The following is a 24999-nucleotide window of genomic DNA, read 5'->3' as shown; positions in this document are numbered from 1 at the left end:
TAAAATGGGTGTAAGGGAAGGCTGTCTACAAAACCATTTGCAACTGCATGGACAAATCTTCCTTCCCTCTCAGATCACATAACTCTGCCACAACTTAAGGCATTTAAAGAGGAAACCAATGTACTTTGTTTCATTTCACAGCTGGAAATGAGAAATGGACAGGGACAAGAAAGCTTCTACCTTCTTTATTATCTGTTGATTATAAAACCTGCTGTTTAAGTGTGAAGTATTTTGTATGCAAAGGTGACTGAATGGGAGGAAGGGTGCAAAAAAGAAAGAACAGGGCATTTCACATGTATTTTACATAAATGCTGGAAATATGTATTAAGCTGCATCCAGAAGTTGGTTCACATCCTCCCTTAAGTGCTTAAGGACTGATACAAAAATACATGTTCTAGCCTTTCAGGACTTTTTTTTTTTTTTTTTTTTAAGATGTAAGGGGGGGAAGAGAAACCGGACACTCAGGAGAGCCTCCACCGTATTTTCCTAAACATATACATTACATCATCCCTTCCTTCCAAATTTCTGAGAGGCCATAATTTGCTATTCATCAATCCGTTACTTATGCATTTCCTTGGGAGGCAGCTTGATGAAGATGCTCATTATAAAAGAAGTAAAACTGAACAGCAAAACATCTCACTGCCAACTTTTCAGCTCCAAGATAAAGAAATGGAGAAACCATAAAAAAACCCACGCCAAACATACTTTGCCTGAACTAGAGGTTATATACCAAGACAAGTTTTAACACTTCTATTAGATGTTTACAACTTAACAGGATGAGCACAGGTCCACCATAGCCTGCCATTTGAATTCAGTGTTTCAGGACAATTAATTTTCCTAAAGGCTCCTTTGTAACCAGCCACAGACCAGGCCAAGTTGTTTGAGTGACAATAACCTGAATCCACATTTTCTGGGATCCTGTTGCTCTTCCCTTATTTAACCGACAGATTCCGCTAGGATAAGAAACCATAAGATGGCAGACAGGAGCGTGCTAATGACAACCACCACTTCACATGTTACCTCCTGCCGAGATTTTACACAGACCTGGGAAAGAAGCAGTGTAAAGACTGCACAAGTTGTTTTAGTAACAGGCCCTGTCCACTCCTTGTAAGAAAAGAAAAGCCTGTGGACAAGACATAACATATATGCTGATCGGAGTGACACAGAACAGACCTACGGTGCATAATCAAATTATTAGGACAGTGGGTGAACAGGTCTGGCCACCTGCCCTGCAAGTGGTTTTGGCACACAGTTCCTTGACCCTGGAAGCGGTCAGAGTGCCTGTGCAGTCAGACTTAGCATCACCACAGCTGATTATAAAGTACCCAGCTAACTGAAGCCACAGGGACAGCGCATTGCCTTGATTCCTATCATTTCAGTCAAACTACCTCATTCCTGATACATAAAACCAACTTTGGAACAAGTCTGGACTGCAACAAAATATTCTTACGTTGTAAGTGTCCCTGTGTTGACTAACTAAACAGCGTTTTGAAGGCCTGGTGAGGAGCACAAAATAGGCATGCAGAACTGTAGTCACTCAAATACTCTTCATGAGCCAACATGATAGTCAAACAAGCCACGCTCTTTGGTTTTATACCTGTTCACTTGTTGCAGGCAAAGATCCAAACTCTTTAATGTATTTGTCAGTTTCTTTGGCAAGCTGGTTGGTGTATTGCTGCTTCTGTTGCCTAAAACCAAATGCAAAGTTTCATTAGAAACCATTGGGCTACTCTGTTTGAATTTCGCTGTTTCTCAGAAAAGCAGCAGTACTAAACGCTTCTCTAAAGTGCACAAAGCCATCTTTATTCTGTTCTTCACTGTAAAGGCATGACACCATGGATGCCAGGTGGACAGATGCTGAAGAAGGTGTGTTCCTCAGTGTGACAGCATCTCATTACTCACCTGGGGTTTTTTTTTGAGGTTTCTTCTATTTTCCTAGTGTGCAGTAATAGGTTTCTAGTTACTATGAATATCTAAACATGCTCTACATAGTTCTTTTGAGGCTATCAATAGTTGGAAACACCTGGTCGTTTCTGCGTTCAGAATAACTGTAGAAAAGACCAAGTTTCTTCTGCGTGGAAGAACATACTATGGATTGACTATAATTCCAATACCACGGTTTGTGAAAGATCAGTTCCTGATAGTTACTGGGAAGCTTATCCAAAGAGATCACCACAGAATATAATTCTCCCATGATGTAATAGCTGCGAACTTTTAGCTAAAACTTAATTATTTATTAATAGCTTTAACAGTGCTTTAAAAAAAAAAAAAAGCCTCCTCTTCAACAGCTTTGCTGTTTTGAGGGTTTTTTCTCTTTGCTTCTGATATTATTACACAGTCCTTTACCAATTTTTGTATTTTTTTTTCCTGGAGCAACTCAAATTCTCTACCTGCTTTTGCATCCTCCTCCCCAGTGCAGTTAAAAGGTTTTATCTGGAAAGCTATTAGCAAACAACCAACATCTGTATTTAAAATAATCAAATAACTCTTCACACACATACCAACATGAAAGGAAGAGCCAAATGTTCAGACAAGTGAAAAAGGGACAGATGCAAATTCAAGGAAGCTTACCATACATATTAAATCCAGAAAGGGACTGGAATGTGACCTTCACAACAGTTTCTATCCTGCGTTAGTTATGAATTTATGCCTAGATCCTGCATAAACTGTGCATGTTGATCTTCACCTATTAACAGTCTCCAGTAGGACATCCACTATGGGCTGTACCTGGCTTATGTTGTGGGCCCTGAACTCAAGCTATTGTAAAGCAATTTGGCTGTTCACACAAAATGAATGCGATGCTTTTGGTCCACTACACACCTCCTCCTACTATTCAACAGCCACAGTGCGGCACTAACCACGCTGAAGACTGCCAACTTTCTCACCCACAGAGTTAGCGCAACACGTCGCTTACTTGCATTTATGATGCTGAGATTAATGTGGTAAAGGAGGTTAAGGGAAAAAAAACATACCTGTTCCTTCGACTGTGCAGAGAATTGGAGAGCAGCTGACGTGTCTCTGCTAGTGACATATTAATGAAAGTCCACCTTCAAGTGACTGAACTACAGGCACAGCATCTGCCTTGGAGCCTTATTTCACTTCAGCTATTTTAGTATTGATGGTACATATTTATTCTATGTCATTCGTTACTGTAGCTTTCATCACTAAAAAGACATTCCCCTCTCCCCCCCAGTATCACATATCACAAAAAAAAAAATCCCCAGCATATTAACTACCATAGATAGATTTGAAGAGTTGACTGGGGTGGAGAGGTGCAGGTGTTTGGTTTTAAAAGTGATACTGCTTTCTGGTCCTGCCCTTCTCTTTGCTGACATACAGCATAGGTTTTGTAGATGTATGGATACTGCACGCAATACACATGGGCAAACCAGCTGATTCTAGTTTACAGAGACTATCACTATCCACGATTAGTTTTAAAAAGGGCATTGCAACATTTACATTTCAAGCATTTCTCTATACTCGCCTTTCTTAGTGAGATCCATCACTCTGCTCAACAAAAAAACCACCTCATCACCTACCAGGAGACTGTTTACAGTGCAATAAAATTAAACGTTTTCATGTGAAGTACTCACAGCTGTTGCCTCAACTCAGGCGTGTCTTGTGGTGTTCCAAGCTGATGTAGTATTCTTTGTATTTCGGCAGCTGTTTGTGAAGAGGAAGATAAATTTTAATGGGGCACAAACAATTCCCACTTAATTTCATGCATTTTTGCTTGGCAATTCTAAAGCCATAAAAGTTGAGAGCAACTGATACTCAAGACTTTTTCAGCCTACTACAAAGACTCCACTTAAGAAGTCCCAGAACAAGTAGTGAATGGTTTCTGCCAAGTCAAAGACAAAGCCCAGGGTTTCTTAGAAAGGATGGGAACATATTCAAGTGTCTAGGTAGAAACAGTCAATTTAAAGATCAGTTAATGGTTTCACTATAATAAGTACAAATCAGGCCTTTTAATATTAATTTTTAAAATAAACAGCACAATTCTTATTCTAGTTTAATCATGTTTTACACTTGTAAAGCCATATGAAAGACTGCCATGACATTATCATACACAAATATTTCAGAATCAGCACATTAATTAAGAAACAGCAACAAAGCATTCATGGGCTTACAGTACATAAAAAAAAAAAAAGAAATCAGGTGTCCAGGTTCAAACTGTAATTTTGAGATCCTTACACTTTTAAAATGTGGGATACATTTAGAAATCACTGGTGGTTTGTATTTAATAAAATGTATTAGTTTTGAACTGCAAAAAGTAACACATCATCTGAGCCTTATTTTTAGCGTATTTTACTGTCACATGACAAAGCAAGGAGAAAACTGGACAGACACTTCAAGGATATGCAGGTTATCACCCTGCAAAACTAATATCCTCAATGTGCTTTATCTCAGGGTAACACCCTCACATCTTCTAAAACAAAACCATACATACGCAAAATAACTTATTTTTGCTTTACCTCAGCTAGGAGTAGACTTGTCTTCCCTGTATTTCTGTGGCCCTCCCCAGGCAGACTGGTGTACCACACTCAGTAGAAAATACGATGGTATGATAGCACGTGGGATCCTCACTTTACTAGCACGCTATCTTTTTTTTTGCTCATTACAGTTAAATTGCAGTAAAAGGCATCTCTAAGTAATGAAGAAAACCATTAAAACCCGAACAAGAGTATTTTTCCATATACCATGGAAGAGATCTGTAACAGCTACAACTTCAGTTACAAGAAAGTAAGTTACCTATGACTTAGGTTAAGCAGTTAGATCAAACTGGAATTCCTTAGAACATATTTAGTAATAATATTAATTCTAATCTTTGTTTCATAACGAGTCTCCAGTGAATTACGTGATATTGGATAGTGCTTTACGTAATGTCACAATGTCGATGACTGCTATAGCCCATTCCCTCTGTGCACACCCAGGTAATGATGATATCAAAGAAGGGGAAAGTTAGTACCCAAGTTTTGCATGAGGTGAAAATGAAATACTTCAAGACAGAAGTCTTTGGGGGAACTGACTGGACATGAGCTACTAAAAAAACTACTGAGGGGAACAGCACTGTAAGATGGGTTTCACACAGCTTGTATTTTAATGGAGACGAAAAGACAGTCTCTTCAACAGCGTGAAGTTTCAATAGTTTTAAAACTGAACACAAATTATCCTTTATTATCCTTACCCATGGCACTCTCCCTTCTGATTCATGAGCCAAGGTGCTCAGGTATTCTGTATGTACCTTTACAGGGAGAAGAATAATAAAAACCTAACCAAAACAAAGTGCAAGCACACTGTTAACAGCTGTTTTGCAGAGAGCTGTTAACAGCTGTCTGCAAAAGTACCAGTGTGTCCTACCGCCACCTACAGATACATTATTTAACTGCAAATAAAATAAGGTTTGTGTTTTAAATAAAGGCTCTCACTTGAAAAATTCTCTGAAACAAAACCTATACTTAAAATATTTGCATTCCAAGTTAATTAGATAGTTAACCTACTTCTAAAACTGAACACAAGTAGGTAACAGAGGGAAAATTAAAAGCCAGCATCATGTAGCTGGTCAGCTATACAATTCCAGGCAGAGGGAAGTTCATCCCAGTTCAGGTCTTGTGATTCAGGAACACAGCACAAAATTAAAACACATTACCAAGTAATGCGCAAGTATGCATCAAAATAGCAAAATGCTAACAGGCTTTCAAATCTCAAGGGGGGGAAAAAAAAAAAATCACAGCATCATTTAGGTTGGAAAAGACCTTTAAGATCATCAAAGTCAACCATTAACCTAACACTGCCAAGTCCACCACTAAACCATGTCCATAAGTACCCCATCTAGCACTAAAAATAGCATTTCTCTTTCCTATTTTTTGTTCATATGAAGTGTACTGCATTGAAAAGTGAAACATTGCTTATTCAAGTCAGCAAACAGAAAAAAGGCGGAGCAGTAAATTGTGGCCAACAGTCCTCAGCAGCGTCCCTAAAGCTGTTTTCATTAAAAAGCCGAAAGCAAGTTGGTAGGACCAGGGTAACACAGGAAGCAGAGAAGTTTGCCTTCCTGAAATCTTGATTTACAGTACATACCTGCAGGTTCGTGAGTTAAAGAAACCCATCCTTTGTACTCCTTCATATTAATATAAACATGCTAGAGTGTATACAGGCTAAAAAGTATGTTTCTTATATAGTCTTAACAATTCTTTTGGTTTGATATGGTTTTTTCTACAGATTACTTACTGTAGCAACTACTCACTCAAACTTTTGATATAATATTATACATATAATCACAAAACCACCTAAACCCCAGACATTTGTCTAGACTCATGAACTCGTACAGCTTTACTGATAAAAACAAACTTTACAATAGGCTTTAAGACATTACTACCTGGATCCCAGAGGTAAAGTGTCTTGCTCCCTCACATGTACACAGAGATCTTACAGAATTTGATTCAAAGCAAAAACTGGCTTTGAAACTTCTTAAGATAAAGGCCACTGTCCCTTCCTTTCCTTCAGAGAAAAGCAGGGTAGCCTTAGCCTGTCCTCCTGAAGGTTAAGACTGTAGAAACATCTCTGCTGGCTCCTTGCACTGCCCCATTTGGGAAACAAACAGGGAGAGAGTCTCAGCACTGAAGAGGGAGAGCAAAACTGCTGGAAACATGTGGTTACTTTTCATAAAACAAAGGCCCCCGAGTTCACAGCCTCACTGCTAATGGTGGTATTTATAATGGTACCTGCCTCGCTCACGTAACCAGCTTTTCACCCCTGTGCAGGGAGTTAGGCTGGCACACCAAGGCACCTGGCAGCTTGCTTTGGTGCCTCTCAATCCATCAGCAACACTCAAGCGTGCCGGAGAGCCAAATGCTTAAGCCCAACTCACAAAGTCCTAGCTCTGCACTGTAAACATACTGGTAGCAGTCAGGGACCAAAGATCAGAGCACAGTTTTGACGGTAGGAACCCGTAGGCTACCTCACCCTTTATGGTTTTCCTTTCCCCACTTCCCGATTCTTCCAACTTCCCATGGAGCTCTGAAACACAGGAGTGATACAACTACCAGTGGTCCCTCCTGTCCTTCTGGGCATTACCAATCCCGTAACAGAGCCTGACTGGATCTTGTGCGTGATTTTAATCCATTCCAGTGCAAAGTCTGCCACTTTAGCTCAGGTTCCTTGGGTACATACAGCTAGCTGCTGGACTTTGCTCAAGAGCTGCAGGAGCACACACACTGCGCACACAGGCATTCTTCACCAAAGTCACCAGGATATGGCAACAGCCTCTGCCAGAGGCGTGCTAACTCCTGCGCCCACTTTTACACTGAAGATTGGGGTAGGTGTTTGCATGTAATGAAGATCAACAGCGCTTTCGGGGCTGATGCTGCAACCCTGCAGGAGCAGCACCCTGACAGCTGTGGGCTGGCAGTGAGCCACTGCAGAAGGCAAAGCCCCCCTCGGGAACCGGGCAGCACAGAAAGCAGGGTGCACGATGCCACGCAAGCAAAATGCGTTTTTTCCAAGCAACTGTCATCTTGCATGCAAAAAAGAATCTCACTTTTTCCACCTGAAAGCGAGTCTTGTATTAGAAAGAAGCAATACCATATTAATAAGAAGACTTTTCACTTGCCTTTGCAGCATTCCTAATCTAGATCTCATAATACATAACTATTAGCTGATGAAACCTACTCAGCTACTCTCAAGACCGGTCACATGCTCAGGAACAGGTCAGACACGGTTAATGATGAGCCAGAGAAACAATTAAAATCTAACCTGAACACCTACAAAGAAAATTATTTAAGAGTCTGCTCATGTTTACTTTTGCTAAGCCAAATAGTGGTTCCATTTCTAGTCAGTGGAAGCTCTCCCTCTAGTTAAAGAGAACAAAAAAAAGGGCACAGAAAAAACCTAGGAATACTGTCTCATATAAAAGGCCTCCTTTTCTCTATGAGATACAGGAGTAGTGAGATTTTACAGCAGAAATATTTGAATTTTTTAACAGGTAGGAGTATACGAGAAACATGTTCCTGCCAGATCTACAATACATACTATTTTTTCCGTAGGTAAAAACATATTTCCCATATTGCATCACACACTATCCTTGCTTAATGGCTAGCTTTTAGCTGGCTGGGAAAGAAGAGTTTCATCTCCTTTCCCCTCATCTTCCCTTGATTTTCAGCTGCCTCTGCAGAGCTGTTCTGTTACCACAAGTAAATCCATGTTGACATAACTGCTGGTTCTGCTCCTTGAACATGAAAATGTTTAAGATCACACAGGAAGTTTCAAACTTAAAATAATGATACAAATAAATAAATAAATACAATGAAGACTGAAACGCAAACAACTTTTTGTCTCTAAGAACAGAGGAGCAAACAAACTTGTCCCCAACTGAGAATCAGTGATCACTGCACAGGCTGTAACACCATAGTATTGTTGCAGGAGAAAAGGTAAAAAAAACCCCTAACCAAACCACAAACAACCTTTGAGTCAAAACCTAATGTTTGAAAGGCAAAGAACTAGCTAAGAGGAAGAAAATGAAGAGTGGACTGTAGGTCACCCACCTTCCCTGGCAGGGCTGAGAAGTGTCCAAGCACCATGTTCATCCCTAGCACGAGACAAGGGAAACTGAGGATGGCCTTACTTTGGAACACTTACCAGTAACTCCAGCTACAGGAGAGCAGCTTTCACAGGTTACCTACAACCAGCTGTCTTCCCATCTCAACATGCACTGTATTTAACATTTGGAAAAGCAAACTTTAAACCCCCAAGTGGCCACAACCAAGCTTGTCACAGCTTTGCAGCTGGAGAGCGAGGTGAATCAACACATAACCTACAGTGTCTTAAAAAGAAGGCCACAACACAGAAGCATGAAATTGGAGGAAAAAAACACTTAATGAGTGCTGCTTATTACCCCTTTGCAGCCTGGAACCTCACTTCTTACTTGGATTACACAAGATTGCATTAGAGCCACCTTGCAGCAGCAGTTTCCCTTCAGTGCTGCAGCCCAAGCCAGACCCACCACATTGCCCAGTTTCATAAAGCTACAGCCTACTGCTTCCACAGGAAACACCGCACCCAGCGGGTGCGCTTGGAAAGAACACCTGCAGGAACAGAGGCAACAAACACCGAGGCGTTGCACTGCAGAGGACAAGAACCAGACAAGCAGGCAGGGCGAGTCCAACGAAACCTGCCCTACAGACCAGCAAGGCTTGGGACCTGCCACAGGAAGAAAGAGCAGGGCACTGTTCCCACCAGCAGCTACAGCCTCCTGAATATTAACCTCAATGCTGAGGGTCACCCCCCATGCCACCGTCTTTTACTTAAAGTGGGACAGACATGGTTTTAGGCACTGCCTAAGGTTCACAGGACTAAGACTACCAACGGCGACTTAAAGCCATTGATTTTCAGCCATTTTCCTAGTTCCTGAGCCCAAGCAGAACAAACAGAATCAGCAAAGCCTTCCTTTGTGTGCACCAAATGTAAAGGCTGCTCCACGTGAGGCTCAGGCTCAGCTACGGCTTCATATGGCAAATAAGCAGCGTATACACCACCAGCAGAGTCACCATTCAGAAATGCTTCGTCAAAGACCTTACATACGCTGACACCGGTTGGGCAACTATGAAGAAATCTCCTACTTGTTTCCAGCTGAGTAAGTGAGTCAACAAAGAGCACAACCAGTTACAGATTAAGTTGTATGGATTCTAATAAACTTCAGAGTCACTTCAGAGCAGGTTTTTGGAATAGAAGAATTATTTGTAAAATCTACACCAGTTCAAACTGCTTCTGCCTGGGGACAACAGTCTTCCTCAATTTATTCAAATCCAATTACAGGTGTTTTCCTTCTGCACTTTGACTGAAAGTACTCGACTGAACATGGACAGATGCTGCAGAAAACATTCTTGGATCAATCTTTTATAAAAGCTGTGACATACAGCAACCTAATGTAGTTGCGATACAGAAAACTCCAATCTGTTGGATTTATGAGTGTAAGTACCTCTTTAAAGCTACTAGTGTAGTTCACACTCAATAAACATTTTATATAAATTACAACGCTGCTATGCTGTACACCTTGCCATCCCTACTTTAACCAAGAGTGACTGTTGACTAGATGAATCAAATCTAGGACACCTGTCAAAAGACCCCAACTTAGTAAAAAGCAGCCCCATGCCCAAGAGCTCACCCAATTGGAATTAAGTATCTAAAAGCTTCAGCGATTTGGCTTTAAGTGATTTTATTCTGTCTTAACCCAGTGTATAACACTGGTTATTCTAAAACGGGATAAACACATTGGCACAGAGAAAGGGTAACTGAAGTATGTAAGGGAAGGAGAACAAAAAATGCAGACAGGGATGAAGACTGTTCTCAGAACTCTAAGGCCTAAAGACTTGGTAGGTATGTAAGAGTGGGAAAACACCAAGTCTTTTACTCTTTCCTGTTGGATTTTGTTTTATTTCTTCTATCATGCCTCCAGGTGATGAGGAACATCAGTAACAGTGCCTGGAGTTCAGGACCTGCCTTCATTTTTTGCAGCACAGCTGTAATGATTTCATGCTAGTGTACTACCATTTACAATGGTCTTTCAAGTACACTGGGAAGCGGGATTGAAGTAGTGCCTGTTCTACTGTGGGCATAGAACACACTAAATACACATTACGTGCACACTAACTGATCATGGGATCAATTATTACAGCTCAGTCAAGGGGAAGTCATTAAATCAAGCTGTAATCACTTTATACTCTACATTCACACCCTAAAACTGGTAACCTCACACCTGGTAACTCCCTGAAACCCCAAAGTTTGAACATTTCTCTAAAGAATACCAGCAGCTTAATGAGTTATGAAAATGATGCATGATTCTGTAGTCAACAGTAGCTGTACAAACACCATAAACCCAACACACCTACATGAAGTAAGCTTTTTTTCTTTTTTAAGAGGTCAGATCATTAATACAGGAAGCTAACTCAGGAGCAAAGACATGCAACACATCACAGACTGGTCAACATAAGCAAGTAGCTGTTACTCTGGGGGTCACTCGTAATCAACCGCTTACCTGGGTTTATTCGGAGCCCTAACTGGAGTGCAGCCTCCTGCACAGCAGTTTTACAGGAGATTTGATAGAGGGCTGTCTAGATAATCAAACTGCCACGCAATCTCCTCTTCTCCTGTCTGCAAGGAGGGAAATCCAACCGAACTGAACTGGGATAGGTATTTTAAGTACCTTAGAGAGGCTCTGAAATGTAACTCTCCAGAGATAGGAAGGAGCATGAGGACCCTGGCCACATCCCTTCCCCTCTCTGCTGCAAATGCGGGCTGTTTTGCAAAAGTTATCTTGTCTAGGTGAGTCCATTTATACTTGCTCCATCAGCAAAAGCAACAGTTGCAGACAAAGTTGTGGATGTCTTCACTGGGCGCCTCGCTACTTGTAAATTGCATAGTGGTTTTACAATTGTTACTTAAACCACTTCCGAACCAAGATGGCTTTATTTACAGAGCTCTTTTGTCCCCACCTTGCCCAGACTAGTTAACTAAGGTAATGCAAACCAGTGTAGAACGAGGAAAAATTCTGCCTTTTCTGCACATACTAACACAAATAGCATGCTTGGGTGTACGCAGAAGACCCATTTTTCACTCCATTCTGATGCTAGCATAAATAAATCCCTGCCCCTCTTGTGCAATGTCATTCACATAAGACACTTTCACATGTCATTTTCCATACAACCAAAATATTTTTAATGAACAAGACAAAACACAGAACAATACTAACAAAACTCTCCAAATTCATAAACAAACCTGTGAGGCATACTTCCTTAAATACATATGCTACTTTCCATAAATCAAAGCCTTTAGGAACAGCATGCAAATAACTCACGCTTGAAGTTTTCAAAAATAGTTTATTTCTAAAAGAACTGTAGGCTTCATGACTTCACCTTGTTGCAGAAAGATGCACATGTAGAAAGACCGAAAATATCTTAATTCCTCCTCCTATTATCCTTCATATTCATGTTAGGAATTGGATATAGCAGATTCAAGTTTAACTCCTCAGCCTTGGGAAAAGCCCACAAAATGGAATGTGGAGGATCATAATTGGTACTTAAAACACCTAAATGACCAGCCTTTTCCAGATTTTACTGAAACTTCCATCCTAAATCCAAAAAACCTTCCTGACAATAGCAACAATAATAATAAATAAATAAATTTGTTCCAACTAGTATGTTCCCACAAACTTAAACTCTGGTTAACTGCAGCTAATTGGAAATTTCTGACAATATTGTTAAAAGTCTCAACAAGCTCTACTTTAAAGCCTATTTGCTTTAAAACCACACCTGTACAAAACCACACTTTAAATATAGACAAAACAGATTTTTTTTTTTTCCCTCCATACAGGCTCTGATTTCAACACCTCAGTGATTTCATTTACTTTTCACTTGCCCATCTGTAGAATTCTTTAGCTAAAGAACAATCAGGCGAATCTGTTTGTGTCACAAACACAGTGGCAGACATAGTTTTTCCTTAATGTTTCAGCCTGTTGTAGCAGAACGTTTTAGCTACCTACCAGGCTTAAACCACCACAGAAAGGCATATATCAGAACTCAATATTCTTCAGGGTTTAATCTGTGTTCATGATTTTCTACAGTTTACATAAACTTAAAGTCATACAACTGATGTAATTCAACTCGCATTTTAACAACGTTCAGTGTAAATACTGCTTATAGAAAACTTGGGATGCCATAGAAATTGGACAAACTTGCTGTCACAGGAGAGGTATCATGTGACAGAGAGATCTCTGCTGGCTGAAGCTGACCTTCTGGGAATGTACTCAATATGAATTGATGTTTGTGCTACCTTAACAAACAGAAAAGAAAGTCAGCAGAAAGCAAGAGTCCTTATGAGAAAGAATCTCTCCAAGCCAGGCAGACTCCCTCTAGCCGTATGTGGACTGTGGCTACTGAATTTTGTTGTTTTTATTATCTTGCAGTATGCAGAGCATACGTTTCTCCAGCTGAACTGATTTTCTGTGTGCACGAACAAGTCAAACACTCTATCGCTGACCTTGCCAATACTGCGCAAGGGTAGATTATGCCATTCTTACTGACTTTGCAACTATCACTGCACAAAATCCTGCCACGACCTTTATAAACTTGAGGAGTTGGGAAGGGAGAGATAGGGAGGGAATATGAATGCCCCACTTCACTTAGTGTAGGTTCTGCAACTGATCACAGTTTGCAAACCAGAACTTCTCTACAACTCAAAGACTGGGTGTACTTTATCAATGCCAGGCTTTGTTCTGTGCTCCCAGGCAAAAGGCAGCATTCTAAACTGCTTCTAAACCAACAGGTCCCAAAGCCCAGCTTGAGATGCCAATGGAGACATGATAATTATCTATCTAGCCTGTATCATTCTGGCTTTTCTTTGGGTATTGTGCTGAGTGACATATTCGATAGCTACCAAAAAATATATTGGGAGCAAAGCAAAACAAAGGCATGCCAGTCTGCTTCCTCAACAACCCTCACATGGGAGAGAGACTTGAGGAGTACGGGGGGGGGGGGAAAAACCACGGCTGGTTACTTCTTCTTGCACAGTTCCTGTCAAAGAGTTAAATCTTTCCAGCTGAGCAGAAGAGGCCCCTACTCCTCTAACCATACCCTTCCTACTCTTATGTGGAGTTATCCCTACAGATGAATGCAACTCCCATTTTGCTCCTTCTTTGGAACATCTTTTTAAACAAAATGCTTTCCCTCTTTTTGATACACACAACTAATAAAACTCTTTAAAATGCAGAAAACTGTCAGATTTCGAAGAACTGCTCCCCCTCATCTTCACAGTTGCAAGACCTCTGAAATTAATGTTTTAAAGCTTTTAAATTAGGCATTTTGTTGGTTTTACTTATTCTACTTTAATCCTTCCATTTGTTGAAAGATCAGATTTCCTCTTGTACAGCTTGCTACACGCTCTTCAAGAAGAGGAGGAGGGGAAAAAAAAAAACAAAACAAAACAAATGACAATATGGACTCAATGTTCTTATCCTACTAGGCACTAATATGGTAAAATTGCCTGGTAGAAATACAGATTTGTAAGCAGGCAGGACTTGTTTTGTCACAAGGAAATATTATTTTTTCTAGCTCATCTTGTTTCTGTGCATCACATTCGTTCCTTGTCTATCCAGTTGCTGTATACAAGTGACCAACAGGAAATACTTCAAGGAAATACCGAAGGAAGGCATTGAGATTTCTCTCAAGTTAATAGCAGCTGCCATTAAGGTGCCACATAAGTGAGAGTGCAACCTATGAAACCCAGGTCTGGAACTACTGCTCCTTCAGTAAACACTTGATTAAAACACCTTGATAATAGGTTCTCTATCTGCAAAGCCCAGACAGGTTGGAGCTCTACACCCTGCATCGTTCCTTATATTCTGCTCTCTGTATTCCTGTTCTTCATATTCAGAAAGCTAGGGACAAACCTCAAGCACCTTTAAATTTATATATCAAAAGTCCTGCACAATGTGTGTCATCTAGATTTTATAATCAGATATAAGATAGGCTTGGAATGAGAATTACAGTTACGTTGGACCAGATTCCAGACAGACTTTCAAACGTTAATGGTAAGCTGTGTTCTAGTAACACAGAAATTTAGCAGCTGCCTAAGCCTAAGAGGTGCCAAACCTCATTATACACTTCTTCAGTTTTGTTATTTAAATCTGAAGGTTCCCTAGCTGTTTGCAGATCTGCTTCTTACCACTGAAACACAGACCTGAAACCAAACCAGCGAGACACAGCTCACAGGCATGGCTGACCTCATCGAGGCTCAGCACACAACACCGCAGCTCATTCAAGCACATGTGATTTAGGCTCCCCAGGTTTTACAGCACTGATCAAAAGGAGTCACACAGATTCCCTAAAAATCACTAGTAGTGGAGGTCTCCCTCTCCTGCCTGAGGGCTGCTGCTCTACCTCTAATGTCAAGAAGAGTCTTAAGTTTTGCAATGCCAGCTACTCAGTGGAACAGTTTTAACAAAAGGCACAGATAAACACTCCACAGACTAGTTCCCTAAATCTCAGCTCCAAGATGTCGCCGATAAGCAATACATGAGTTTCAGGCTGAGGAAAATAGACTCCATTCCCTAAATGTTGCTAAGTGGTATTACAATCACTTATTTCTGCAGAAATGCTGGAAACGCAAAACAGAGCATGGATCTCTGTTTAAGGAACAGCTGAAAGAACCTTCTTTTCACAGAACCCTCTGGGGCTTGGGATTCCAAACACATATAGGTGCCCTCCTGGCTTAAGTTTCCAAGAGAGCTCAGAGTGCAGACAGCAGTGTATGCTGCTTCCCATTAGCTAGCTCAGTTGTATCTTGAAAGCTCTAAAAATGACCCACGAACACCCTCTCCTCCAAAGAAAGTCGACCAGCCCACTACAGATGGCATTTACTGTAGTAGGTGACCAGCAGTTCAGGCAGGCAGAAGCAATTTACAGCTCTTAAACACATCTTCAACATAAGAATCAGCTGCATGATTGGATCAAGAGATCAATAAAATCTGTTCTCTAAAGTTAAAAGGGTGCTAAGCTAACCCAGCTGTAGCCTCATACAAACATAGGTCCTCTCCAACAAGTAAAGATTGTTGTTCTGACCAATGCTACTTCCTATAAAACGCTGGTGTATTATGAAATCTCAGTAGCACAGTGTTGTCTAATTCAGGAAGTTCTCCTGTATTTCTCCCACAAGTTAAAGGGGCAGCTTCTAGCGGGAAGAGCCAGCTTCCCTTCAACTAATCTGTACCTCATCTATCTTTCTCTAGTAGTATTCACAGTTTGCTGCTTGCATGTTAGCAGAAGTGTGAATTAGTTTTGTGGGACCTCCTGAAATGGTTTGGTAATCTGAAACAAAACTCTCTTACTCCATTAATCTCGCTCTGAAAAACCAGAATATCTACACAACTCCAGGTTAACCAAGAAGATTTCAAATGTGCTGAGACATCTCACAAATGCTAAGCATTTCTGGACAGAAGTGCAAAATCAAGTCAACTTCCTAGAAGGAAAAACATGGATTTAGGGTCAAGATTCCTGTTTTGCTACCCGTCCCTCCCTAACCAAGATCATAAATCACAGTCTGAGACACCTGCTCAGCAGCTGACTAGCTCTATAGGTCCCTAAGCTTGCAGGTTTCTCTCCATTTGACCTGGAAGTTCCTACAGCTCACACCTGGACCCAGAAAGCTGGACCTGTACTACACAAGGGAACAAAATAGCTAGAAAAATGTACATAAGCCCTTAGAGAGCTCAGTCCAGGAAACATGTTCAGCATGCCCATAGGATCCAGATCCTCATACAGTCTACCAGAAGAGAATGGACTACAAGAGTAACTGAGTGGTTACAGTTCAGCCAGATCTGTGAAAGACTGAGGGATGGAATCATGGAATCCAGCTGTGTACCTACCAGTCCTAGAAAAGTGGTTGCCTGGAGTTTTTGAAAGCAAAGCTCCTGTTTCTGAAGCCATGCAGCAGCAGGGCAAAGAGAGAGTTGGACTCAGGTCTTGGAATGGCAGAAGCACCTGTCTATCGCTCAGACTTCAGCCATCTAAATTTCAAATACGAAAGGAGAGCAGGAGTGCAGGTAACCCCTGTGACATGTCTCCTTCTATCTAAGCCTGGGCAGGTTGCTTTTAGCATGCCTTGTTTGTCACAAGGGGAGGGGAGACACAGCAGAAGCAAGATATGAGATGGAATATGCAGGATGAGACCAAGGATTCACTGAGTCCAGCACAAAATGGTTAATTACATTCAGCGACTGCCTTCACAATGCTCCAGTTTCAACCACTGATTTCACTTTACATTTTCACCTGATAACCAAGACTTCTTTTTTACATCTTGGAGCCTCAATGTCTGTCACAGGCTGGCAAGTGTCTTTGGAAGACCAAGTTAGAAGCCATGAGACTTAGTGAATTCACTGAGCAGATTTTAGGAAACAAAGCACAAGGGCTTTTACAGAGCCAGTTTGTTAATCGTAGGTTGAGGAAATACAACCCCAGTGTACAGAAACTTTTCAATAAAGCAAAATTGCAATTTTTCTTCCTGTCTATTGAGATTCAAAGAAATTCTTTCTGGAAGAAAATACAAAATGTAGCTGAAAAAACAGGCAAAACCCCAATCTGTGCTATTAATCTGTGCTGCAAATACCAACTCCTAAAACTTGTCTTGCAAAACAAAGATTGAATTTTTAAAAAAAAACTTAGCTGATCAGAATTCATTTGAAGTTTTAATAATAAAATACCTATTTCTGCATGCACACTACAGCCTGCACATTAAAAACATGCATGCCAAAATCTAGCCATATGCTGCTCATGACTAGCTCCCTGATGAACAGTATACTCTGCATAATTTGTGGGATCAAGTTGTATTTGCTTTATATATACACACACACACACTAGAAATATAATGGAAAATTGAGCGAAAGGGAAAAGGAATGAAAACCCCATCAGCCTAACTTACCTCTAACTTGAACAACCCAGTTAGGTGGCTAAAAAAAATAGGTGGCATGAATCTAAGCACAGATATATTAAAACCTGCACAATCTTATTTACATATCTAACACGCACTTCCAAGGGCAAACTGCAAGGCCACAGTTTCCAACCCTGCTAAACAATTCAAGCTCCAGCAAATATTTGATGCAATCCTTGCTCAGCAAACACCTTAACCTACCATCTTAAGGTGCCAGGACAAAACTGGCCATCTTACTAATTATTTATTCATTTGGTGAATACAGAGTGGTATTATACTTCCCCAGGACAGATCACACTTAACGATACATAAGAAGGACTAGATCTGCTGTGTGGGATGTCACAAATCCGTCAAATGAGCAGGTCAAGTTAAAGAATGAATTCCCATGAATGAATCTGAGAAACTAATCTTGAACGGGGAGCACCACCGTGATTAAAGTTTAGAGAAAACATGCATGAATGCAACTTACAGCATTGTGTGATCTTCTGGATATTCGAAGTTATGCGTTGGGCTAGTTGATTAGGATCCCCAAAACCCGCACCAAACGACATGGCTGAGTAGATTTGCTGTCACGTTCATCCACGATGGGAACAAGTCAGACAGTCTCCACCTATTAAAAACAACTAACCCCCCCCAGAAAACAGAGTTAGTTCTTGGTCATTGGTTTACAAAGGTCTTCATCATCTTGGAGAAGAATACATAGGATTATGTATTAAGATTAAAGAAAACTCCATATACTAATGTTTACCCTCTCCAAAGCCACAGTACTTCGAAGATGGAATTTAAAGGAATGCTTTCTTTAAAAAGTATTAAATAAGAATATGACATCCTTTTTGAATTTCCTACAATAACTCTTACTATTGAGATTCTTAGTAATATACACGGTTTGAGATCTGCAATTACTCTACGGCAGCTACATCACAGAAACTACATCCTTTGTTGAACTTCTTACATGTTTTCTCCACTGTAAGCAAAGAAAAAGTACGCATTTTCATTTGTTGCCATTCCAGAAAAAAACAGCAGATATCTCACAAGATATCAGAATGAAGACGACACCTAATTCCCTCTAAACACCAATCATTTACATCAACTTCAGTTTTAGTTGTAGTCCAGTTTCATCCGAATTCTACAAATTGCCAGTTTATCCTGCTTCAGCTGCTGTGTTTACCAATATGAATTCATTTTTCAACAACTCAGGTATACAATGCATTTTTTAGGGGTGTTTTTTGCACTCAGAACTATCATATCTTACACAAAAAGGTCAAAATCTGACAACACAAATACTCACAAATACACTTGCCCTGAAAGCACACATATACAATCATGCAACATGTAACTACTAGGAATGCCTTAGGCTGCTTTCCATCCATCCAGGCCAAATTTCAGCACAAGCTCAAAGATGCTCTAAATCTAAATTAACACGACATAGCTTAGGATACATGTGCAAATCAAAACTGGCAGTTTATCTGTTCTGCAGTGACAATGCAGACTAATGAAGAGTACATGCATCCAACACAACCCCACAATTTCATCCAGGCTGTGTTTAGTCTTAACTTTATCCTTTCCACTCTTCTGCACATCATCTTCGCTGGTTCAGCATTTTAACCTCACCAATTCCCCACACTTCTACTGTTCAACCCAAACCACATGCCTTCCAAGCAATGGCCTCTTCTCCTGGCCTGTCAGCTTCTGGTTAACAGAAGCTGCTAAAACTCAATTTCAGGGAGAGAGAGAAAACACATTTAAATGTTTAAACAGAAAAGAAGGAAATGAAAAAGACTGATTTGTCAGGTGTGATAGCAGCTGTGCTACAGTTTGCAAATTCAAGTCCTTATGACCTTTAAAAAAAAAAACAAAACAAACCAAAACCCAATAAACAGTCCTTGTTGCCACGTATTATTTTCTTTCACCTTCGGAAATGTCTGTATTAATACAGCACAGCAACACCCTGGTTGTTTTTAAACATGGCTGTTTTCATATCTCTGTGATACAAAATGATCTCTAGTGGAGCTGCCAAGGCATTGTACTGGTCAGATACACCCCACCAGAACTTCCCTAGGGATACAACTACAGAGGTCAGGCGTGTCCCTGCTGCCCTGCAGGTTACATTTCCTATGCCGGATGAACAAACTGCTGCTACCATGAAGACAAACTCTGCACAATTTTGAAGCAGCTGCTGCACCAGGATCCCAAACCCTGCTTGGAGTCTTCAGGCCCTGAAGTATCCCCTAGTAATGAACAACCTGATTGCAGGTGAGGCGACAGGGAGTGTATTTGCACTCTTCTATGAACTGGCTGCCCAGTCGCCCGCGAGTCACGCTAGCTCTCTGCAGTAGTGTTTCCTGCCTTTGTCTGCACCACATGCAGATTCAAGTTATTTTGGGTCACGGACTAAAGTCTGAAGTCAGTCAATCAGCCAGCCTAAATCCCACTTATCTGGTCTGAGGCTGGCATAACAACCCTTAATTTTTTTAAAAACTCTACATAATATTGCATTTAATTTGTACTGTGAGAACAAACCCATGCAAATTTGATAGTGAATAAATGGTTCTATGCCTTAGGAAATTCTATCAATTTAGCAGAAAATACAATAGTAGGCACAAAATCCAACGAAACCACCTAAAATAAGCTAGTTTGAAAAAGGTTTCTCAGACCTGTTGACATTGTTTGTTTCTTTTAAAAGTTATGACTATTCCTAGACACCTTTGCAGCATGCTAACTACAACGCTAGCACTGGCTAAAAATACTTTTTAGTTAAATATTATATTTAATGTTAAAAGTTAAACACTAAAATGCAGCTGTTCAGGAGAGAGACGGCAAAAGACCGAATTACCTTGTGTAGAAAGGCTACAGAACTGACTGAAATAGTCCTTCACGATTGTTTGTTCTCCCTTCATATTTGTATTCATCAAACAGCTGCCTGTAATGCTGTTCTCAGCAGCAGCATTATAATCAAGAGATACACACAGAATATTTCATCCAAGACTTGACAAAAGCAGTGGCTTTCTTTTTTTTGTCTTGAAAATTTCTACAGCGAATCATAAGTATCTTTAAACAAGTTACACTGACAAACGTGTGCTGACCAATGTACAGATTGTACAATACGCAACACTTTGAGCTTTCCAACTTTCTAGCTACATAGTTGGGCAGCCGAACACAACACATACCGAGAGGACATTCAGATGACAGACTGCAAGGTCCGCAGGATATAGTTTAGCATTTCATCTGCATGTGTAGATCTCTCTAATTGTTGATACAATTCTTTGTATCAACACCCATCTTTCAATTGAGATTTATAGTAAAATTTGTAGATAGCAGTGTAAATTCACAGCTGTTTTATTCCATACAAATTCTCCCACCAGCAACACTATTCCCAAGCATGTTAATAATACAGGTTAGTGACTAGGTAGGCTGCTGGTCTGGGGAACAGACAGAATGAGAGGTAAGGCATCAGCCGTCAGCTCTCATCACTTCTCAATCTTCACCACAAACTCCCCAAGTTAAGAAAACACAAACTGAACAGCCTAAAGAGAAGGAAAACTTTGTATTTGACTTACTTTTTTAAACGGGAGGTGCTAAATTCTGCCTCATCCTAGTTCTCACAGCAACACGGGTGTCTGAACCGAATGAACACCCTACTTCCCCTCACACACCCTTCGCTTGTTAGTGCTGAGTTACTCAAACTCTGAAACACAGATAGCTGAGCCCTTGGGAAGTCAAGGGGAGTTTTGCTAATGGCTTTGACAAGGTCAGGGCTTCAACCACCAGGAAACAGAACAGACACGTGCACCAAGCATTTCCTTCTATACCAAGGCAATAGGGGCTTTCATCAAGACTCTGAATTTCCATAGAAATTACCCCTTTTCACTTTCATAGCATTCAGCTACTCTGTCATGATGTATTCTGGTATCGTTGCCTGCATAACTTCTAAAATGGGAAAGTTAATAATCAGCTGCAGTTGAGAGAAGTACATTTTGTATTCAAACTGGAGCAGAGCTGCATCTGTGGTAGTCTTCAGTTCCTCTAAAATTTTCAGCTGGGTGTAAGCTTTTGACTGTACCTTTTGTCTTCCGCTCAACATCTCTGTCTTTGAATGGGAGTATACGTACTGGCACCTTGGCTTGTCAAGCTACTGAAGAAAGTCCGAAGAACTGAGGCTACTGGCATAAATGAAGTAAAGAATCAGAACGCTTCATCAACACTCACTGAAGCAAGACCTTTCTGTACATACATGAAGTCTAAACAATTCAAAGGATTGCTATATTTTTTTTCCTAATTTCTACATTAACTGGTTCCTGCATCACACTATTACTCCATACCAAAGCAAAAAATGAACCTTAGTATCAACTTGTTTTCTAGAAAGGTGTTTGTCCAGCATGGAAAAAAATCCACTTTTCCTTTGGCTGTTTCCAGTCAGATCACTGCTGAATGCAGAGACAAGAAGGTGGGAACTCCACAACCGAGCAGCTCCCCAGAGCCATTCCTGAAAGGCCCATCAGGACAAAACGATGTGACGCGACAAGTGCAGCACACGTTAGATCTCAGCAGCAGTGACTCAACTATCCTGCAGGCACCCGTCAGCTACAGTTAATAAGCACCTCATCTATTTAGTATTTTCTCATTTAGATATTCTAAGAGTTTTCCTTCTCCTATAAATCTAGCCCATGTACATTAGGACAAGAACCCCTGAGCAACAATTTTACTGTTTCAGCAATGGTTTAGCATCAGGACCTAGAAATGTTTACACAGGTCCTTAACTTTCAGAAACCAAGAAGTACATGCTGCATTCCATAGAAATGCTTGAAAATTTAAATCTGAACTGAATTAGGATTTTATGCCTTTAAATATCCAGGGACAAGTCATGAGGCATTCTTGTAAGTGCTTATTTTTTTTTCTAAATAAAGGTCACAGAAACAAAGCCTCTCCCAAACAACTCCTAAACATGACTTCCTTTGTAAACTACTGGTAAAAAAGTGCAAAATCCTTCAAGCAGGGTAAAAACACAGGCAAAAATGACAAACTGCTGAAAGACTTTGGCAAAAAAAAAAATAAAAATTGCAGCTACAGAAAATTTGTATCGTGGTAACAGCCATGATTAGTAGGATTTCTGCAACATAACATTGCTCAATTTATTTCACTTCGGTAAGTTTTACCACCCAAATACTGAGATGAGACAAGGTGCATCTACGGAGTGACTCTGGCACCTACCTCAGGCAACCAAAACCAACATTACCATCTTCAGGCAATTAATCTTAAAAAAAAAAAAAAAGAAGTTCTTGGAATAAAGGGCAGACCATACACCATAAGATAAATACTCCCTGCTACCGAGAGATTCTCATAACGGACTCAGCAACTGACTCAGTAATACACAGGTGAGCACCACATCTGCCACTATTTTCTCTAGTGGGCATGAGGGAGGTTAAGTTTTTCCTGGATTTAACTATTTCTTCCCCTTATATTTAGGCTAAAATAAGAGAGACAGAGATCATGTTTTCCACTCTGTGCTTTTACAGCTCCTAATGCGCTGGAATCCTGGTCCACAAAGGCAGGCTGGGGGCTTCCATAATACAAAACCAGCTATGGAGCATAATAAACATGCAAACAAACTAGCGGTAAAATTAATTCCTTCCTGCCTTCTTAAAAGAAAAAACAAACAAACAAAAAGTATCCTGATTTTCTTTTTTTTATCTAGTTTCAGGTAGAAGTCAAACTTAAATCCACATAAGGTAGGTAAAAGCAAGCAAAGTTTATTTGTAACTTTCTTTGCTCTAACGCAAGAACACCAACATAGAAGTAGTCAAAAGGTAATTTTCTATTCCACTCTGCCCAATTCCCTCAGCCTTGCCACAAGAGTCATGCTGAAACACACCAAAACCAAGCTTACATCGTCTAACAGCTAGAACTACTTCTTTTAGAAAAGAAAAAAAATTATTAGATTGGTCAGTATTTTAGTCATTTTCCTTAGAAATTATTCTGTCCAACAAAAATGTAATTTAAAGCAGTGGCATTTAGAATTGTCCAGTGTGGAAAACTAAATCGAGGAAGCCTGAAATACTCTTAGGCCTAATGCATCACCAGTGCTCAGCATACACGGCTAAAAAACCCAATATGCTTATCATTGTCCGATTCACCCATGCCGATATTTATAGTGAACTAGGCGAAGGAAGCACGTAGCTTTCCCAAGCCTAACAGAACCTATCAGTTCTCAGGGAAATGACTTAAGTAAGGGAATTACGTTTCCTAGGAGCGCACCAAGAATTTAGAGGCCTGACGGTGAAGGAGGAATAGGAAAATGAACGCCGGGTACCGAAACTATTGGTGAGGGGCAGGAACGGGAGGGCTGAAAATGGAGCAGAGATGACTGTTTTGAAGTGCCAAGTTTCTTCTGCTGCTGGTCAACAAACAACATCTCATGGAAAACCAAAGATGGACCAGGACCACGGGATATCCGGTGCGCTACATGTTCTCACCCAAATCTCCCCAAAAGCAGCTTGCTCATTTTGAACCAAACGTGCAGATCAAGTACACCGAGGGAGAAGCTAACTTTGCACAAAATCTGACTGCGCTGGATACCGAGTATCTCTGAGGCCTACCAGGACACTAATGACTACATATAGCTCATGGGCCCTTTTTTTCTCACCCCCTCACCCCGCAAAGAGTTTCATTTCAATGTAAGCCACCAAGAAGAGTGCTACTTAATTTTCAGATATAAGACTACAAGAGATGTATGTCTTCAGGAAGGGAACACAAATACAATTTATACCACCACCACCATTTAGCATCACTTTCTTCTAATTTTGACATATTTTAACGTTTTGTCCCCTCCTCTTTTCCTTCTTTTCTATTAACAGCACTTGCACAAAACCCCAAGCTCCAAGCAGAAGGGCTGCGCTGCCAGCAAAGCACACGCTTGGACGATGATGGGTCAAGGAGGGCTCCACTCGCCCCGCTGGCACGGCTCTCTGCCTTTGCAGGGCTTGTTCCTCAGTGGAGGGGGTCACAACACACAAGCACATCACTTCTGGCAGTAAAATACCCTGGGATTTTATCGCTGAGCTTCAGTTAAGATGCAGTGCCTTGCATTTTGTGCAAAGCGGAGTGAAACCTTCCACTTCCCTCTTGCAGTTTCAAGAAGTGCCCATCGCTGATGCAGCGGCGACTGGTTCACCAGGAAAAGAGTGGTAACGCCGGGCCAGGGGGCTGGCTCGCCATTTACATAGGTGATTTTTATAATCTCCCTTCCTCCTGCTGACACGCTTTGCTCACCTCGGATCTGGAATAGCACGGAGAGCGCTGCGGCACGGCGAAGGTGACCATCCCACCCTACGGGTCGACATAAGCTGCTGTAAACCACCAGCTGTAGGCCCGGAGTCCCTCCTTGGAGCACCACGCTCAGCGTCGAGCCCAGCGCCAGGGATCAGCGGGATGTCACCGGGAGGGGTGCGGGGGAAAAGGCGGGGGAGGGGTGGGGGTGGCGGTGACACAACCGACCGCGCTCCAGAACCGCGCCCCTGCCGCGGCCCA

The 24999-nt window shown here is 41.1% G+C and overlaps 1 protein-coding gene across 1 annotated transcript in view; it reads right to left on the bottom strand.

Moving 5' to 3' along the window:
• The window catches only part of STX7 (syntaxin 7), a 33379-nt gene extending 8575 nt beyond the window's left edge, over positions 1-24804 (bottom strand). Inside the window, exons 1-4 of the mRNA XM_009644276.2 lie at positions 24742-24804; positions 17945-18098; positions 3594-3663; positions 1598-1688 (exon numbers count right to left, since the gene is read on the bottom strand). Coding sequence (XP_009642571.1) covers positions 1598-1688; positions 3594-3663; positions 17945-18026 — 243 coding nt within the window. The 5' untranslated portion in view covers positions 18027-18098; positions 24742-24804. The remainder of the gene's footprint in view (positions 1-1597; positions 1689-3593; positions 3664-17944; positions 18099-24741) is intronic.
• Positions 24805-24999: the final 195 nt, after the last annotated feature.

Source organism: Egretta garzetta, unplaced genomic scaffold (genome assembly GCF_000687185.1).
Source record: "Egretta garzetta isolate BGI_Z169 unplaced genomic scaffold, ASM68718v1 scaffold397, whole genome shotgun sequence".
Classification (NCBI taxonomy): domain Eukaryota; kingdom Metazoa; phylum Chordata; class Aves; order Pelecaniformes; family Ardeidae; genus Egretta; species Egretta garzetta.
The sequence above is the reverse complement of the archived record's forward strand: the minus strand, read 5'-3'. Positions and strand labels throughout refer to the sequence as shown.